This window comes from Dromiciops gliroides, chromosome 1 (assembly GCF_019393635.1).
Source record: "Dromiciops gliroides isolate mDroGli1 chromosome 1, mDroGli1.pri, whole genome shotgun sequence".
In the NCBI taxonomy this organism is placed as follows: Eukaryota; Metazoa; Chordata; class Mammalia; order Microbiotheria; family Microbiotheriidae; genus Dromiciops; species Dromiciops gliroides.
Window position 1 is genome coordinate 16,150,686 of NC_057861.1, and position 17,207 is coordinate 16,167,892.

Consider the following 17,207-nt stretch of genomic DNA (forward strand, 5'->3'; position numbering starts at 1 on the left):
ATCAGAGCCTCGAGCCGGAGCGACCCTTTGCCGATTGGCTGTCGGTGAACCCAATAGGAGCGAGGATCATGCGTCATGCTCGCTGGGCATCCGGAACCAATCGTCAGTGCATCTCTGGGGCAGGTCGGCCCTCGGCTGAGAGGCATTGGCCAATCGGACAGCGAGGACGCCCGGTGGTGCGGCGGGTGGAGTGACCTCGGGGGCGGTACGGGAGCCGGGCAGGGTCAGGCTGGCCGCGATGGCTCTATGGAGTAGGGGCGGCCAAATGGGCCTGGGCCTGGACGTGGGCCTGGCCCGTCTCGTCTGCGCGCGGGGGCTTTGGTGCTCCCGAAGGCAGAGCCGCGGATCCCAGCAAGGGGAAAGCGCCGAAAGGTGAGTGCCGGGATCCTCAGGCAGGCAGCGGGCCCCGGGGCAGCCACCGAGGGGTGAGCGACCCCTCGCCGCCGCTTCGCCTCGATAATGCCGCCTCCCTCGTGACGTCTGCGCGGCGGCGACGTAGCCTCGCTCCGGTGTCACCATGGCAACACCCAGCCGGCGTCGTTATGGCGACCAAAGGGGAGGAAGGAGGCCTTTCCCCCCCTCCTCTTTTCTCCACGTGCCTCAGTAGGACAGAGCCCAGGATGGAGAACCCTGAGACGCGGGTTCTAATCCTGCCCGGCCACCACTTAACTCAATGCAAGACGCTTGCAGTCCCGACCGCCTTGATCAGGCAGCCAACAAGCATTTATTGGGCAGGGCATCGTCTCCTCTGCAGCTTGTCATCTAAGAGACACTTGTGTCCTGAGCTGCTTCGTACACAACCAGGACTTGAACCCAGATCTTCCCGATTTGAGGCCAGCTCTGCATACTCTGGCTACACTGATGCTCAGGAGTGATGCTGTTACAAAGATGACCGGGGTCCTAGTGGCCACAATGTGACACACACACACACACACACACACACACACACACACCCCAGTTTAAATCCTGCCTCAGATATTTGCTGATTGTGTGGCCCTGGACAAACCAACTAACCTCCAGGGGCAGCTAGGTGGTGCTGAAGTTGGGAGGACCTGAGTTCAAATCTCACCTCAGACACTAGCTGTGTGACCCTGGGCAAGTCACTTCACCCCCATTGCCCTGCAAAAAAAAATACAAACACACACACACACAAGAGACAAAAGACTGTCCCTGTCCTCAAGGAGTTTACAATCTGGTGGGAGGAGACTACATGCAAACAAATATAGACAAAGAAAGCTCCATACTTGATCAATAGGCAATAAGGCCCTGAGATTAAGAAGGGTTGGGGAAGGGGCAGCTAGGTGGCGCCCTGGATTCAGGAGGACCTGAGTTCAAATCCGGCCTCAGACCCTTGACACTTACTAGCTGTGTGACCCTGGGCAAGTCACTTAACCCCCATTGCCTCACCAAAAACACACACACACACATACACAAAGAGGGCTTGGGGAAGGCTTTCTGTAGAAGATGCAGTTTTAGTGGGAACCTGAAGGAAGCCAAGGAGCTCAGGAGTTGGAGTGGAGGAAGGAGAGTGATCCAGGCATGGGGAGCAGCCAGATAAAATGCCCAGAGCCTTGGAGCGCCTTGTTCGTGGAACAGCCAAGGAAGCCAGTGTCCCTGAATCAAAGAGGGTGTGTTGGAGAGGAAGGTGTGAGAAGACTGGAGAGGGAGGAGGGGGCTGGGTTATGGAGGGCTTGGAATGCCCAACAGAACCTTTTGTGTTTGATCCTAGAGCCGATAGGAAGTCAATAGAATGGGGGTAGAATAACACTGTCAGACTTTCACTTTAGGAAGATCCATTTGGCAGCTGAATTGGAGGATGGACTGGAATGGGGAGAGACCTAAGGCAAGCAAACCCACCAGTAGCTATTGCAGTAACCCAGGTGTGAGGTCATGAGGTTCTTTACCAAGATGGCAGCAATGTCAGAGAAGAGATGCTGAAGAGGTGAAATTGACAGGCCTTGGCAATGTCTTGGATACAGGGGGCTAAAGATGGTGAGGAGTCCGGGATGGCTCCTAGGTGTGAGCCTGGGGGGTCAGGAGGATGCTGGTACTCTCAGAGGGAATAGGGAAGGGCAAAGGGGGAGGGTTTGGGGGAAAGAGATGAGTTCCATTTTGGACATACTGAGTTTAGGCTGTTTGTGAGACATCCCATTAGAGATGGCTGAGAAGCAGGGAGAGATAGGGAACTCGAGGTCAGCAGAGAGGTTGGGACGGGACAGGTGAATTTGAGAATCATCAGCATAGAGACAGAGGCTAAATTCATGTGAGCGGCAGAGAGAAGAGGGCATGTGTACAGTCTTTCACAAACCTTTCTCATGTATGTGTATGTATGTACAAAAATGTATTTAATATTTAATACTTATAAATATATTGCATAATATATAATAGATTTAAATATTTCATTTTTAATAAATATTATATATTTTTATATATGGTTTGTGAAACACTACATATGCCTTCTTGTGTGTGCGTGTGTGGATGGATGGATGGATGAACAGACGGATAGTGTGTGTGAATGTGTGTATAAATACACAGTAAGTGGGTAGGGTCTTAACAGCTGAGGGATCAGGAAAGGCTTCATGGAGAAGGGAGGCTGTAGAAATAAGGGGCACAGCTTGGGCAAAGGCATGTAGGCAGGAAATGGAACATCGTCTATGAGCAGATAGGTCAGTGTGGCTGGAGTGGGGAAAGGAAGGAGAGAGAACGTCATGTGTAATAAGCATGGAAATGGAAGCTGGACCTTTTTTAAGTGCCAGAGCCCAGTGTGCAATGAGTGTCTGAGAGGTGGAAGAGGGAGGAGTGTATGTTGCAGGGGGAGAGGGGGGAGAAATGACTGACAACATCACAGCTGGGTCCGAAGGCTCCGCCAGGGCCCTGGTGCTGCCTCAGTGGGGCATTGACCCCGTCTCCCTCCTCTAGCTCAGGGCCCACTTCTGATTTCCCAGCGACAAAAGAGGCCTTGGGCTCCCACCCGATCACCTGCAAGAGGGGCTGGCCCTGGGGACCACTCCAGGATGGCCTCAGCAGCAGGGCCAGAGTTCAGAGACACTCCCGGGCCTACTGGGCTGTAGGTTGTGGAAGCCAGACTCGGCTCGGCCAGGCCAGCCAACAGCACAGAGCTACACATAGCAATGTCGCACCATTGTCTGGAGGCCTGTGTAAGAGAGGGTCTCTGCAAAGCATCTGGGCAGTGCGGCAGCCCCACCAAGATTAGTGTGGGACCCCTCGGGGCTTCCACTTGGAAGAGAGTCACAGTTGCTCTTTGTCACGAAACCAGGCACGTGACTGCCCAGCCACATCTGTAACTGTCCACCTCTTGGTTCCATCGATCTCAGATTTAGTGGAAAGGATCTCTAGATGAGTGGGTCTGCAGGGAGTCAATGTCAGTGGCCTCCCCTGGCTTCTGTGGCCACCCATGATAACAGCTCTCATGGATACGCCAGGTGAAGCGCATTGCAGCCCTTCAAGCCTACCCATCCCGAGCCTCTCTTCCTCAGTTTCCCTTACATGAGGCAAGGTAACGGGGGAGCACACAGCCTCCCGTCCGGCCAGCCCTTCTCCTTTTTGCACACGTCCCTTTATCCACCTCTTCCCAGTGGGCTGCAGCTCACATTTCAACCCCACTTTATTGTGAGCACATGATCTCATTCATCCTCACCTGTTCTGCAGGTGCTACTGTTATTTCCCCTTTCAGAAGAGGAAAAGTGACTTGCCCAGGGCCACGCAGGCCTTCCCAACTCCATGTCCAGTGCCCTCCCCATCACTCCACACTGCCTCTCCTGAGGTTCGTGCACATAAGCTGGTCGAGGCTTTGCTGATCTCTTTCCTGGTAAGAACCTCTGGCAGCTTGTGGGAGACCCCTGACATCGAGGCTCCCAGTAAATCTGTCCCCCGTTCCCCTCGTTTCTTGGTCTGTAAGACCGTGGAGGGCAGAAGTGGTGTCTCGTGTATATTTGGGAGTGGCTGGTGCCCAGCAGGCTTCAGACATGATAACCACCGCTAAGCACATGACTGATGTGGATCATCGATTTCTCCTTAGGCCACCATCTTCATCAGAGACAAGGAAGCTGCCCAAGATTTACACCAAAACGGGAGACCAAGGTAGCGTGAGAGACCCGCCGGCGGGAAGCACCGGAACCTGTCACAACCCAGCTTTACCCCCCTTGGCATCAACGGCTCTGGGTTTTAGTATCCTCTGTTTCTGAAGGAATTCCCCCTTCCCAACCCACTTCACCTTCCCTTGTAGCAGAGAACATTAGCTGACAAGAGGAAACAAAGGGGTCCTCCCTCTGAGTCACCTCTGGGTACCCTCAATGGGACTGCTTGGGGCCGCCTCCCTGTCTTGCTGCCATCAGTGATGTGCATGTTGGTTTCCTGCTCAGGTCTCTCTTCCTCTGTTCAAATCCACCTTCCCATTCATCTGCGGGCCTCCCATTCATTCTGCGGCACGCTGCATCCCATTCACACACACTTTCCCCAGCCCCGTGGGCAGCCCTGTCTCTGAGTAATTATTTCCTAATTACGAGGCAGGCATCAGCCTCACAGATGTGGATACATCTGAATCAGGTGTTGGGATGGATGCAGGCTCAACACAGAGCCACCGATCTGAGTGCAGATTCTGTTCCACTGCTGATTCCTAGCTGGGTCACTTGAGAAGGGTTATCTGAACTTCAGTTTCCTCATCCTCAGTGATCAAGCCAGAGGACCCCAGAAAAGGTGTCTCCCCAACAAAGACATCCTCCCTTGGGTTAAGACTCTGAGACATGGGGCAGCTAGGTGGCGCAGTGGATAAAGCACTGGCCTTGGATTCAGGCGGACCTGAGTTCAAATCCAGCCTCAGACACTTGACACTAGCTGTGTGACCCTGGGCAAGCCACTTACAGTAGACCCCCAAGATTTAAAATAAAAAAGAGGCAGAAATAAATACTCCCCAAAGAAGTTGGACTTTATTGTGCTTAGGAAAAAATGGCAGATTAAGGAAGAGGCCAGTTGGGGATGAGGGCCTGGGTGAGAGTTCTGGAAATGAAGCCCCAGGGTAATGTCCTCACCACCCCAGGCTTGCCAGGCCTAGAGTCCAACTCATCACTCGTATCACTGGGGGTTAGTACAAGGGAGATCCATGACCCCTCCCCAGCAGACATCCTGGGCCCTCGGCTGACAAGGTAAGAGCACCGTGGGAGCTCACTACGTGACCCGGGCCCTCTGCTCCCTTCTTTTCTCCCATTGCAGTTCGTGTTTATTTTTTCACACTGGGTCCCCTTTCTTAGTGGAGCTAGTTTTTAGAAATCTCTTTGTGTAACAATCAGAACTTTTTCTGTTTGTCCAATTTTGCTCTTGGAACAAAGTTTGGTATTAACTGTTGTCTGCATTATAGCCAAGTTAAGGATGGTCAGCAAAGTGGTCAGGGCACCAGACTGAGAGTCAGGAAGACCCAAGTTCAAGCCCAGCCTCAGATACTTCCTAGCTGTGGGACCTTGGGCAAGTCACTCAACCTCTGTTTGCCTCAGTCTCTTCATTTGTAAAATGGGAATAATAATACCATCTACCTCCCAGGGTTGTTATGAGCATCAAACGAGAATATGTGTAAAGCACTTTGTAAACCTTGAAGCGCTCTATGGACGTTAACTATTATTATTTATCTGGGTCGCTGTTTTGTTTTCTTCTTGCGACTTAAAATCGGGTGACTGGTATTTGGGGGCCTAGATCTGCTACTAATGAGGCGTGTTACCTTCGGAGTTTTACAAAGGCCCCACTTTCTGGAGTCTCAGTTTCTTCCTGTGGAAAATGTGGGGATCTGGATTCCCAAGTTCTCTCCCAGCCCTGACATCCCATGGTCTAAGGCCCCTCCCAGCCCTGACCTTCCCCATTCTAAAGAAAGTGTCTCATTGCCCTTTAAACTTCCCTCATGCTTAGAATAACTCGATGCAGATGCTTTGTCAAGTCAGAGGCACTGTTACAGACAGAAGGGGTTTATGGGAAAAGCCCTTGCAGGGAAACCGCTAGGGTCCTGTCTCCCTGCTCCCCATGGCTTACTCAAACTCCTGATCTCTGTTATCTTTTTTTCCCCACAGGTTTTTCCAGCACTTTCACTGGGGAAAGGAGACCGAAAGATGACCAAGTGTTTGACGCCTTGGGAACAACTGATGAACTAAGTTCAGCCATTGGGTAAGTAAGACATGATTGGGCTGCAAGTTGTCTTTGCCTTTGGCACTTCAGTAGCCAGTGACTTTAGTCACCTTGTGCCCCCTCTCAGGGGCACTTCTGATCCTGCTTCCTGGAGCCCCTTGGGTGGCCCAGAATCGCTGAGGGGTCTACACTAGAACTCTAGGGCACTAGTCTAAGAACAGTGTTTTCTCTGTTCCCTTTAGGTTTGCCATCGAAGTCATGACAGAAAAAGGCCATACGTTCGTGGATGAACTTGAAAAAGTGAGTCCTCCCAGCTTCCCCAATGGTGAACTACCTGGGCAGTGGGCTTAGGCCAGCAGGTGTGGCTGGCCTCCCTCCTTCCCTCACATTGTCCCCCTCTGGGGGACATTCTCCAGAAAGGGACCATAAGACTCATCAATTACCCCATATTGTGAGCTGTAAGTCAGCCCAGCTTTTTTGATATAAAAAATCAGGTTTGACCTATATTCGCCATATAGATCAATCATAATCTACCTTCCTGCTTTCTCTGAAGTGTGGCCTCCAGTCCAAGCCATAATCAGCCAGGGGAAGAAGCTTCTGTTGGCAATATACCCAGTATATAGAAACCAGCTCCACTGGGGGTTCTGTTGGGGGGTACTTTTTAGTAGTCAAGCCAGGGGTGATTCTGCAATGCTACCCCTGGCTTCTCCCTTTAGGCTTGGTGTGAGAACAGCTCAGGGACTAGCCCTCTGTATTGGGGCTGTGGCTGCTTGATAAACACAATGGTCCCACTGTCTGATCTCAGCAAAGAAGAGCTGTTAGCTCATGGTTTCAAATATATGCCTTTTATCATAGGGAGGAAATAAATCCTTCCTTTCCTTTATTTCTTAGTGCTTTGAACCTCACTAAAGGCAATATTTTATCAAAGGCTTTCTCTTCTAATGGTATAATTATGTAGTCTTTCCTTTTTTCTTGTGTTGAAAAGATTTACTATATTGATTGTTATCCTGATCTTAGCCATCCTTGCATTCCAGTTTTAAATCATACTTGGTCATTATCAATATCGTTTTTGTTTTGCTGCTCAGTTCTATTCCTGAGTGTTATTAGCTATATGTAATCATAGGCAAGTCACTTAAGCTCTCCGGGACTCAGTGTTTTAGGTCTCAATAAAGTGAGAGGTTTGACCTTGATGACCTCAAAGCCCCTTTTACCTCTAAATCTATTATCCTATTGGAAATGATGTGTCAGTATTCATTAATGATCTTGGCCTACAATTTTCTTTTTCAGCCTTATTGTTGCCTGGTTTAGGGTTCCAAGCCATATAGCCTTTTCTTTCTTTGTAGGATCAGTTTATGTAGTATAGAAATTACTTTTTCTTTTAAGATTTGGTCAAATTTGCTTATGAATCTGTGGATTTGGTAACTTTCTTACAGATTTTTCTGATTTGTCTAAGACTGGCCTATTTGGATTAGATTCTCTACTTTGGTATGGTGTACTTTTGTAAATAAGCAGTCATGTCTTTTAGATTCTTAGATTACTACATAGATCTGTGTCTAATTTTTAAAAATGTTTTGCCTTCACCTTGTCATTTCTAATTTGGGCTGATTGTCTTTCTTCTCCCCCCTTCATTTATTACTTTTGTTGATCTGTTTAAAAAGCCAGCCCTAGAGTTTTCTTTATTATTTCCATTTTAAAATTTCACTCATTCATCTTTTTTAAAAATTTTTTTCTATTTAGAATTTTATTTTCCAAAGTATATGTAAAAACAAATTTTGACATCAGTTTTTTAAAACTTTGTGCTCCAACTTCTCTTTCTCCCTCCCTTCTCACCCGCCACCCACAAGAACTCAAGCAATTCAATATAAGTTATACATGAGTAATCATGGAAAACATCCCCACATTAGCCAGGTTGTGAGAGAAAACAGATAAAAAACAAAACTTCAGATTAAGGAAATGTCAAAAAAACCCAAAAACGTGTTTCAATCTGTTTTCAGATACCATCAGTTCTTTCTCTGTAGATGGATTACAATTTTCATAAGTCCTTCGGGGTTATATTGGATCATTGCCTTGCTGAAAATAACCACATGCTTCCCAGCGCATCATCTTACACGATTGCTATTATTTTGTATACAGTACATTTCACTCTGCTTCAGTTCACGTAGGTCTTTTCAGGTTTTTCTGATAGCATCCTGTTCATCATAACTTTATATAGTGCCTTAAATTTGACAAAGAATTTTCTTCACAATAGCCCAGCAAAGTAGGTACCATACATTTTGCCGTTAGTCAATCATCATAACTATTTCCCTCCATCTTATTCCCTTCCCATGATATTAACTCTATTTTCTATCTTCTTTTACCCTATTCCTCCTCAAAAGTGTTTTACTTCTGACTGCCCCCTCCCCCTCTCTGCCCTCCCTTCTTTTACCCTTCCCTCCTTATCTTCTTCCCTTTCTACTTTCCTGTAGGGTTAAATGGATTAACTCCCCCCAGGAGGAGCCTTGAGCCCGCTCTGATGAGATTAAGGTCTTTGAGCTAATTCTGTGTTCTAAATTTTTCTTCCTCCCTCCCTCCTGAACCCTTCCATATGAAATCAAACAATTCAATATGTCATACATTTGCAGTTATGCAGAACATCTTCACCTTCCTTGAAAGTGTTTTGCTTTTTACTGCTCCCTTCCCCTATCTGCTCTTCTCTCCTTCCCCTCTTCTCCCTCCCTCCTTATCTCCTTCCCCTCTCACTTTCCTTCAGGGCAAAAATATATTAACTATACCCACTTGAGTATGGGTGTTATTCCCTCTTGGAGCCAATTCTGATAATAGTAAGGTTCACTCATTCCCCCACTCCTTCCCCCTCTTCCCCTCCTCTCCATAAGCTTTTTTTCTTGTTTCCTTCATGTGAACTACCTCTCCCCTTCCCCCTCCCCCAGTCCATTCCTCCTACCCCTCAACCTTATTTTAAAGATGTCATCATGGGTTAGCTAGGTATCACAGTGTACGAAGCACCAGCCCTGGACCCAGGAGAACCCGAGCCCAAATCCAGCCCCAAACATAAGATACCCCACCCTGTTTGCCCCACAAAGAACAAGGATAAAAAATAAATTCTTTACAGATATCATCCCTTTATATTCAGTTCAGACCTGTGTCCTCTGTATATTCTTTTCAGCTACCTTAATACTGAGAAAGTTCTCATGAGGTTTGAAGTATTATCTTCCCAAGTAGGAATGTAAACAGTTTAATCTTTGGTTTTGTTTTGTTTTGGGGCAAAGCAATGAGGGATAAGTGACTTGCCCAGGGTCACACAACTATTAAGTGTCAAGTGTCTGAGGCTGTATTTGAACTCAGGTCCTCCTAGTTTAATCTTTTAATATCCCTCATGATTTCTTTTTCCTGTTTACTTTTTTATGCTTTTCTAGAGTTTTGTATTTGAAAGTCAAATTTTCTATTCAGTTCAGGTCTTTTCATCACAAATGCCTGAAAGTCCTCTTTTTCATTGAAGTCCCATTTTTTTCCTCTGAAAAATTATACACAGTTTTGCTGGGTATGTGATTCTTGGCTGCAGTCCCAGTTCCTTTGCCCTCTGGAATATCATATTCCATGCCCTCCAGTGCTTTAATGTAGATGGTGCTAGATCTTGTTTTATCCTTATTGTAGTTCCACAGTATTTGAATTCCTTTTTTTTAGCTGCTTGCAATATTTTCTCCTTGACCTGAGAGCTCTGGAATTTGGCTATAATATTCCTGAAGGTTTTCCTTTTGGGGTCTCTTTCAGGAGGTGATTGGTAGATTCTTTCCATTTCTATTTCACCTTCTGCTTCTAGAATATTAGGGCAATTTTCCCTGACAATCTCTTGGAAGATTCTGTCTAAACTTTTATTTCGGTCATGGTTTTCAGGTAGTCCAATGATTTTCAAAGTATCTCTCCTGGACCTATTTTTCAGGTTAGCTGTTTTTCCAAGGAGATACTTCATATTGCCCTCTATTTTTTTATTCATTTGCATTTGCTTTACCGTGTCTTGGTTTCTCATAAAGTCACTAGCTTCCATTTGTTCAGTCCTAATTCTTAGGCAATAATTTTCTTCAGAGAGCTTTTTTATCTCATTTTCCATTTGACTTTTCAAGCTGTTGACTTTTTTTCTCATGACCCTCTTGCATCGCTCTCATTTCTCTTTCCATTCTTTCCTCCACCTCTCTAAATCTTCCTTCTATCTCTCCTACTTTCTCTTCAAAGTCCCTTTTGAGCGCTTCCATGGCCCGAGACCAATTCGTAGTTTTCTTGGAAGCTTTGGATGTAGGGGCCCTGAGGTTGCTGTCCTCTTCCGAGGGTGCACCTCGATCTTCCTTGTCACTAAAGAAACTTTCAGTAGTTCTCACCTTTCTTTGCTTGCTCATCTTGCCGTCTTTTATTTGACTTTTAACTCCCTCTTACGGTGGGACCCTACTTCCAAACTACATTGTCCCAAGTTTCAGAGGGTCCCAAGTGTTTTGGTTTGAGGGAGGGCAGGTTTTTCTCTCACCTGGCCTATTCTCTGGTCCTAAGATAACCTCAAGCCAACTTGCTAGTTAACCAGCCAGCAGAACAATGTGTGCTGTGGTTCTCAGCTTTGACGAGCCTGCGCCCCTCCCCGACCTGGGCCTCTCACTACTCACGATTTCTTCCTGGTTCCCTGCTGGGTCGGAATAGCTGAATTCCTCCTCAGGTCCCGAAGAACCCCTGTATCCCCTCTTCTCCCCCCCAACCCCCGGCCAGCCATTCAGCCCTCTCACCTGACTGTAAGCTTAGTTCCAGAAGGCACAGGCGCTGCGGCTGATTCAGAGGCTCTTACGCAGCATGTCTGGGGTCTGTGTTGGCGAGATTGCAGGGCTGGACTCTGCTCGCAGCCCAACACGGCCCCCTTTAATCTGGAAAGTAATCTCAGCCCGTCTTTTTGTGGGTTTTGCAGCCCCAGGGCTTGTTTTATTGCTGTTTGGGGGGTAATTGTGTCACACGCATTCATCTTTACTGTTGTCTTGGTTACAAGGGCAGACTCGAGTCACTAAGTTCCTCGCTCCCTTTCTTATTGACTTAGGCATTTAACACTCTAAATTTGCCTCTGACGGTGCTTTGTGAGGCTTTGTGCTGGGGAGACGGGATTGCCGTCTCCAGACATTTTGAGGGCTGTAATGTGGGAGAGGGAGTGGCCTTCTTTTGCTCAGTGCCAGGTGTCAGGACCAGGAGAGCAGCGAGCGCAAGCCAAAGAGAGACAGATTCTAGGTCTCTGGAAGGAACAGCTCCCTCTTCCAGCTGTCCCAGAGAGGGGAATGTGAATTTCTGGTCCCTGGAATTCTGTAGCCAGAAGCCGATGCCAATTGGGTGGAAATGTCATAGCAGAGATTTCTGGTACCAACCAGCTGGACTAGTTGGCGGCTGAGGCCCCTTCCGTCTCTGAGGGTCTGTTAGTGAGGACAGCCCCTCCTTGGTCAGGTCCTGGCCAGTTTTCCAAAGCAGATTGGAGAGGGGGGCACCAGGACACACAAGGCCAGGGGAGGGTGGAACATCTGTCTACACTTTGATTTGAGGCTCAAGAACTCAGGTTTTCAGCATAGAGGTGCCCTGAGAGCATTGTGAGAGGGCCTCTGAGCTGGGAGGGGCCCTAATGCCATCCACTCCAAAGCTCATTTCTACAGAGGAAAAAACTGAGACTTGGAAGGGGAGGAGGCGGAAGTGACCCAACGGGCCGAGGAGGTTTTTTTGTTTGGTTTCTTGGGGTTTTTTGTGAGGCAGTTGGGGTTAAGTGACTTGCCTAGGGTCACACAGCTAGTAATTGTTAAGTGTCTGAGGCCAGATTTGAACTCAGGTCCTCCTGAATCCAGGACTATTATGTGGTCATAATAGTCACAGGCACACTTGGTGCTCCCTTTGTGGAGTTCCTCATGGTCCTCCTCCTTTTCCTCCCCCTCCTCCCTCCCTCTTCCTCCCCCTCCCCCTCCTCTCCTCCCCCCTTCCTCTTCCCCTTCTCCCCCCTCTCGCCTTGCCCCTCCCCCTCCACAGAAGGCCCCACCTAAGCTTACTAGGGAATCAGAAGAAGAGATGATGACGTTCAGACACACTTGGTGGACCCCAGCCCTTTAGAAAACAGATAAAGTTTGGGTTTTAGTCCTGTCGGTGCTGGGCAGCTCAAGGATGCCAGCTTCAGAATGGATCGGCCTAAAGCGCGTGTGAGCCCATGATGGCGTTCAGACCCTGCCGCGCCTCTGCTGATGGAGGCCATCGCCTTGTTCTCCTGCAGCCCCGGGGGGGCAGCCCGCACAAACCCCTTCCTCAGGCAGGGCGAGGTTTGGGGAAGGGGCAGAAGGTTCAAGAGGAGTTTGCTGATTAGACTCTGATGCCTGCTCCTTGGAGGTTCTGGCAGCCCCTGACAAAGGGCGGCCTCCGTACTGGGCACCTCCACACGTAGAATTTTGTTCTCCCTTCTCTGTCATCCTTACCCTCTGCTGCTTTCCCCAGGTCCAGTGCAGGTTGCAGGACGCCGGCTCCGCCATTGCCACACCACTGTCTTCCGCCAGGGAGGCTCACTTGAGTAATTCTCTCCTTATCTGACCCTTACAGAGGTAGCGGCTCCCTTTGGGCATCTGGGCACACACTCTCTCGGCCTGGGCCCTCTGTCCAGGAGAAGCTTTGTCTCTGCATGGGCCGGGAACCCAGCCATGGGATGGTAGGGATGCCCGTGGAGGGAGGGGAGAAGCCGTGCCCATTCCTGGGGAAGGGCGAGCGTTCTGCCTGAGGCTCTGCAGTGAGCAGTGGCCTCATGAGGCTTTCCCTGGGCTCCCTCTGTCCCTCTGCAGGGCGCACAGCGTTCAGTGAGGATGCCGTCCGGGACCTGGAGCGCTGGATAGATGCATACACCAGCCAGCTCCCTGCCCTCACAGCCTTCATTCTGCCCGTAGGTATTGGGGGGATTGAATCACTTGGACTTTGGCCAGACCTGGGATGTGTGTGTATGTGTGTCTGTGTGTGTCTGTGTCTGTTTGTGTGCGTGGTGTGTGTGCCTGTGTCTGTGTGGTGTGTGTCTGTGTTTGTGTGCGTGGTGTGTATCTGTGTTTGTGTACGTGGTGTGCGTGGTGTGTGTGTCTCTATGTGGTGCGTGTATGTATATGTATTTGTGTGTCTCTGTGTCTGTGTCTGTGTTTGTGTCTGGTGGGGTGTGTGTGGTATGTGTGCCTGTGTCTGTGTGGTATATGTGTGTGTGTGTCTGGGGGTGTGTACCTGTGTCTATGTCTGTGTGGTGTGTATGTCTCTGTGTCTCTGTGTCTGTGTGTGTGCATGTACATGCACACGCTGAATGAGGGCAGGTGGCTGCCCTCTTCGTGGCTTTTGGAAACAGGCCAGGGTTGTGGCTCTTTCCGGGCCTTTTCCCCACTAACTACAGCACCCCCCACCCGTCAGAGCCAACATCTCATTTTCTGTTTCAGTCAGGAGGCAAGAGCAGCACAGCACTCCACGTATGCCGAGCCGTGTGCCGAAGGGCTGAGAGACGGTGAGAGACGGGAGGATGGGAGGAGGGGCAGCCTGAGAGTAGAGAAAATGTCCTCCTTATTTTTGTGAGCAGCAGCCAGCCCAGGGTTTAATCAGGAGATGCATGAGTGAATGAATGAATGTGAGCAAGTGAATGAGTGATTGAGCTAACAAATGAGTGAATGAAAGAATAAATGAATAGATGAATGATTGAATGAGAGCAGATGACTAAATGACTGGATAGTGAGTGAATGATGGTTGAGTGGCTGAGACTCAGGAGACCCGGATTCTAGTCCTGAGTTTTCCATTCGGTCGCTGTGATCTTGGCCAAGTCACATCCTTTGGGCCTCAGTTTCATCCTTCATAGAAGGGGAAGGAATGAGAAAACCTAGTTTCTCGCTCCAAGGGTGCTGCTATTTAATCACTGTGCTCCTGGGCCAGTTACTCACCCCGTCTGAGCCTCAGTTCCCTCATCTGTACAATGGAGAATTTGGCCTTCTCTGAATCTGAGCCCGAGACTTGGCCGAGGCCCCGGGACGCCCGATGCCCATGCTTGTGGCAGAAGCTGTAGAAAAAAGGCTCGTGGGGGGGACACCTTCATTCAGCCAACATTTGTGAGCCCACAAGTGAGCCATTGAGGGTAACGCCCTAGGCCTCACCTCAGAGTCTGGAGACGCATGTCATAGAAAAGGGAAGAACTAAAGCAAAAAAAGGAAAAACCTTCCAATGTCACATTTGCAAGTCACATTAAACACTTAGGGTCATAAATCCAAGTGAAGAGGTTTGCTGAGTGGGCACCTGCTGTGGCACCCTGAGATGGGGAGGGAAATGAAGCCCTGATGTGAGCCAGCAAGTGGAGTTGAGGAGGGACCAGGAAATAAAGCCACACTCCCATTGTTCTGGATCATGTATAAGTGCTTGGGGATCTTCTCAGAGAGGTCTCCCATGGACAGTGCAAGCTAGCTGATGGCATCTGGGCAGAGCTCTGCCACTGATCACAATGATAACAATAATAATATAACAATTAACATTAATAAGAATAGCTCGCATTTAAATAGCACTTTAAGGTCTGCAAAGCACTTCACACATGTATCATTTGATCCTTACAACCCTGGGAGGTGGGTGCTATTCTTGGCACTTTCTTTTTACTGATGGGGAAACTGAGGCAGACGGTGGTTAAAGTGACTTTCCCAGGGTCACACAGCTAGTTAGTGTCTGAAGCGTGGTTCAATTGCTGGTCTTCTTGACAACCAAGTCCAGCCCTCTGTGCACTGTGCTGTGACCTTGGATAAGTCATGAGCCTTCTTTGATGCTATGCCCATTCATAGCACTGTGAGTCAGGCTGTAGCATGGGGTCAAAGACTGGCCCTCGTTGGAGCTGAAGCAGGTGCAGAAGATAGCCCTGAGGAGAGGGAAGGTGAGGGGAGTGGCACTGAAGGTCACTGCTTGTTTTCTTCCCCCTTCTAGTGTGGTTCCTCTAGTCCAGGCTGGGCAGACGGATGCGAATGTGGCCAAATTCTTGAACAGGTAATAAAACCATTGGAAAGAATCCCATTCCCCCAGTGGCTCCCCTGTTGGTGCCAAGCTTAGCATTTTCTCTTCACAACATTTGGAAACGGGGGCCCTGTTCCCTGCTACCCTCCAACCTTCATGAGAACAGATCAGTAAACATTGAATATCAAAGCAGTTTGGGCAGTTAGAGGGCACAAACACAGGCAAGGTCATGTTGTTTCTGACATTTGATGCCCCTTGAAGGCATCTTATTCAGTCAGCAAACAGTTATTAGGCACCTACTGTGTGCAACAATTTCTGCCTTCAGAAAGCTTACATTCTAACAAGGACGCAGAACAGCTACAGAACACAGCAAAATTAACACAAGGTAGTTTTGTGAAAGGGCACACAGGGTCTTACACCTAGTAGGTGCTTCCTCGATGTTTCATGAAAAAAAGAAAAATGGAGAAGCATGATGCTTGGCATGACAAGCTGACATTTTGGGTTGTCCTAGGGTTGTGAAGGCCTTTCCCATCCATGATCTCACTTGGTCCTCACAGCAGTCTGAGAGTGGAGGGAAGGTGGTAGTAACCCCATTTAGTGGGTGAGGCCCAGAGAGGGAGCTGACTTGTCCGAGATCAAAGTGACCATAGGTTGAGCCAAGCCAAGGACCCAGGACACTGACCCTCAGTCCAGGATTCTTTCCTGTGCTCAGCACTGCCTCCCTCACAGTAGTGAATATGTGCCCCCTTTCCAAGGCTAACAAGTCACTTCTGTTGGGAGGTGGTACATTAGGAATAATGGGCCTACACCCATTTCAGGGATAGGCTCCCTGTGAGCAAAACTTCCTAACAGCAATAGAATGGAAGGGACCTTGGAACCCCAGCCCCTCAAGTCCCTCCATCAGAGGCTGGACAGCCACTTGTCTGGGATGTTGGGAGGAGGCAATTCTCAGTCAGGTGTGGGCTGGACAAGGTGGCCCCTGAGGGTCCTCAGTCTCTTTGACTCACAGGTCCAGTCGTGGAGATGCCCAGAGTTGGCCCGTCCATTAGACTCCTGGCCCTGTTCCATGTGCCAGGGGCCTACCTGCCGGGCAGTCAGGATGATGCTATTGGCCAAGAAGCCTGTTGGGCAAGAAGCCCTGGCACTGACCTCAGCCTCAGGCTCTGACGATAATTCACCACATGCCCAATTCATCAAACTGGAGTTAGCCGAGGACCTCCCACCACCATTAAGTTCTGCTAGGGACCAATAGGACATTTAAACGTCCGCTTTTCACATTAATTTGGGAATCAGTTAGCACTGCTCTCTCTGGAGATGTTCTGTTTGACTCTGCCTCTCTCTCTCTTCCCCCTCCAGACTCAGTGACTATCTCTTCACTTTGGCCCGATATACAGCCATGAAGGAGGGGAGGGAAGAAAAGATATACCGAAGACAGGACCCCTGCCCCTAAGGCTGGGACACTGAGGGACGCTGGGGACATCCTGTAAAGAGGAAGGCCGGTGCCCTCCTTCTCCCATCACAGCAAGGGGGGGAAGGAGTTACCATGTGTAGCGTCCAGACCCAGGACTGTCCTGATGAAAAGCCTGAACCCCAGCCCCACCCCTCCCCCTTACTCAGATCGAATTTCAGCCCCTTCCCGGCCCCCTCCACGTCTCATCCTCATCCACTCTGAGCAGCCAGCACCCCCAGTGATGGGGAGGCCTAGCGTCTCTGAAAACAAAACTATCAGACCCGCGTAGGCCAGATGCCAAAGGTGGCCACAGAATAAAAGGCACGCCTGAGTCCCGCGTGTACATGCATGTGCCCTCCCATGGCCGGCCTTCCTCCTACAAGGATTCAGCAGAGCACTCGAGCACCTCCGCCCGTCAGTGTGATTTACCTGTGCCAGAGGGGCCCTAAATGTCACATTTATAAAGGGAAAAGCCAGCAGGATTTGGGATTGTAGTCACCTCCAAGCCATCCGTCACCCACGAAGCGTGAGGCCGAGGCTAGGCAGATTTACAGGCAAGGGCTGCTGACAAATACTGGGCCCCTTTGGTCCGAGTGGAGGAGGGAGGGGCAGCTCACAGTTCTGCCCCGGCCCCACGGATGCCCTG

The 17,207-nt window shown here is 49.4% G+C and overlaps 1 protein-coding gene across 1 annotated transcript; it reads left to right on the forward strand.

Annotated features, from left to right (window-relative positions):
- Nucleotides 1–128: 128 nt before the first annotated feature.
- Nucleotides 129–16,904, forward strand: MMAB (metabolism of cobalamin associated B). Its single transcript, XM_043987235.1, has 9 exons — nucleotides 129–372; nucleotides 4,040–4,101; nucleotides 6,072–6,165; nucleotides 6,369–6,426; nucleotides 12,610–12,682; nucleotides 12,948–13,045; nucleotides 13,575–13,639; nucleotides 15,085–15,144; nucleotides 16,468–16,904. The coding sequence occupies exons 1-9, from the start codon at nucleotides 239–241 to the stop codon at nucleotides 16,559–16,561; spliced, it is 738 nt and encodes a 245-aa protein (XP_043843170.1). The 5' UTR covers nucleotides 129–238; the 3' UTR covers nucleotides 16,562–16,904.
- The last annotated feature ends 303 nt before the right edge of the window (nucleotides 16,905–17,207 follow it).